Source organism: Nematolebias whitei, chromosome 19 (genome assembly GCF_014905685.2).
Source record: "Nematolebias whitei isolate Nwh7 chromosome 19, NemWhi1, whole genome shotgun sequence".
Taxonomy (NCBI): Eukaryota; Metazoa; Chordata; class Actinopteri; order Cyprinodontiformes; family Rivulidae; genus Nematolebias; species Nematolebias whitei.
Window position 1 is genome coordinate 39,319,170 of NC_056516.1, and position 2,074 is coordinate 39,321,243.

Genomic DNA, 2,074 nt, shown 5'->3' on the forward strand with positions numbered 1-2,074 from the left:
TTCTGGACAGATGTTCTGTCTGCAGTCTTCACCATACTGAACCAAACTGAGACAATTGAATGACACCTGTGGAAACCTGTGCAGGTGCTTTGAGTTTAGTAGATGATTAGTGTCACACTCAGTTTAAAACATTCATGTCCTGCAACATGTGGCCTGATGTCTTCACAGTATTATAATTTTTTAATCCTGTTTTCGTGGGTTTCATGAGCTGGAAGCTCAAATTATGTAAAAATAAACAATAAATAGTTAAAATCATTTAAATTGTGGGCCCTGAATCTATCATATATTAAAGATTAACTTTTTGAATGGACTTATGGAAGTTAAACAACTTTTCCATGATATTCTAATTGTTTGGAAAGGCTCAGTGTTTTAATTTAAACACTTCGACTTATTTTTTCGACGCCGTCCATCGCCCGCCCTCCTGGGCTTCCGTAGCTCCACGTGAACGCGTCAGATTCTCATGTTTTTAACAAACTTTTAGTGTCGATCAAATCAAAGCAGCAGAAAGTTTCAGGTTATAGACCGTGTCACTTTGAACTCTGTAACATTTCTTCTTCTTCTGCGTTTCAGTCAACGAGATCATCAGGAACGACCTGTCCAGCATCTCCGTCCACAGCCATGCCTAGAACCCCCCCGACCCGACCTGAACAGAACCGACGCAGGAAGTGAGAGGATCGTTTGAACCGTTCGACCTGTGTCAGACTACAGCGAGCTGTAAATAATGTGCTCCACCTCCAGCTTCATCACCTGAGTGACCTTTGACCTCTGACCTCACAGCAGCGGGGCCTTCAGCTGCTGAACATCTGACTGTTCAAGAAAAGTGCCTTTTGGACCAGAACCAGGTTTTATCTGAAGTGTTTGAATGTTTTTAATGAACTTTAATGAATTCAGCTGAACAAGAACAAAGACTTTAACCTGTTTATCTTTGTTTATTTCACGTAGCTGTTTGTTTGTTTGTGTAAACAAGTAACGAGTGCTTTAATCTCCACGTCCAGCTCTGCGTTGGTGATTTAAAATGTATAAATAGTTGTCGTCCAATCTGATTTAAACATCATAAATATGTCATTTCTGAACATTTTGTTATAAATAAAGTCCAGTTCCAAAAACAAACTCGTGTTTTAGTTGAACCCAAAGAAACGGAAACTGTTCTATAATAAATTATATTTTGGACCGATTTAAGGTTTTTATTTAACTGGAGCTTCAAAGCGATGGAACCAAAGAGGAGAAACCTGAAAATAAAAACTTTTAGTTTTATAAAATATCAATAAAACTGCTAACCTCACCTGCTGCTGCTGCTAAATCTGGACCAGAACCACAGAAACCCCTCCCTTTGATTGGACAACAGCCTGTCAATCCCAGCGTAGCCCCGCCCCCAACACAAATCTAAAACTTCTTTAACAATAAGAATCTGAATATTTAATACAAGTCCAGCGGTTCTGACAGGTTCTGGTGTCGCCGCCTGCTGGACGCTGCCTTCACCTGTTTCACTTTAAATCTTGGATTTAGACAAAAAATAGACAAAATGTTGCAAAAACCTCCAATAAATAAATAAATAGACAAATAACAACCTAAAGCCAGTCCAACTCTTAAACTGAGAGGATGTTTTTTATCTTTTTTACATTTTTTTTTTTTTAGAGGAAGGATAAAGTTAAAAAAAAAATTTTTATAAATAAAAACATGACGGACTGATTTCAGGGATGATTTTATTCAAACATAACTCGATTTATTTCAAAGTCACATTTAATTTCTCTGACTCAGCATCTTTTTATTCCTGACTCAGCATTTTCTCCTTCAGATGACTCGGCATCTTTGTTTTAACTCATGATGTGACTGTTAATAATCTTGTTATTGGTGATAATGTTTTTTCAGATCACATGCCAGTCCGGTTTGAGTTCACCCTCCCCCATCTAACTCCTAAGCCGTACATTCCTGCACGTCGCACCCGGACCATTAACCACTTCACTGCCGCACGTTTCACAGATGTTTATAACTCTGAAATGATAATTCAGCCCCCAGTGTTTCTCACCACCACAGAGGAGCTGACATCCCAGTTCAACTCTGTCTGCTTAAAGAC

The 2,074-nt window shown here is 38.7% G+C and overlaps 1 protein-coding gene across 1 annotated transcript in view; it reads left to right on the forward strand.

Annotated features, from left to right (window-relative positions):
• nfatc1 (nuclear factor of activated T cells 1) overlaps positions 1-742 on the forward strand; it is a 41,518-nt gene extending 40,776 nt beyond the window's left edge. Inside the window, exon 10 of the mRNA XM_037693352.1 lies at positions 571-742. Within this exon, the coding sequence (XP_037549280.1) occupies positions 571-626 (56 nt within the window). The 3' untranslated portion in view covers positions 627-742. The remainder of the gene's footprint in view (positions 1-570) is intronic.
• The last annotated feature ends 1,332 nt before the right edge of the window (positions 743-2,074 follow it).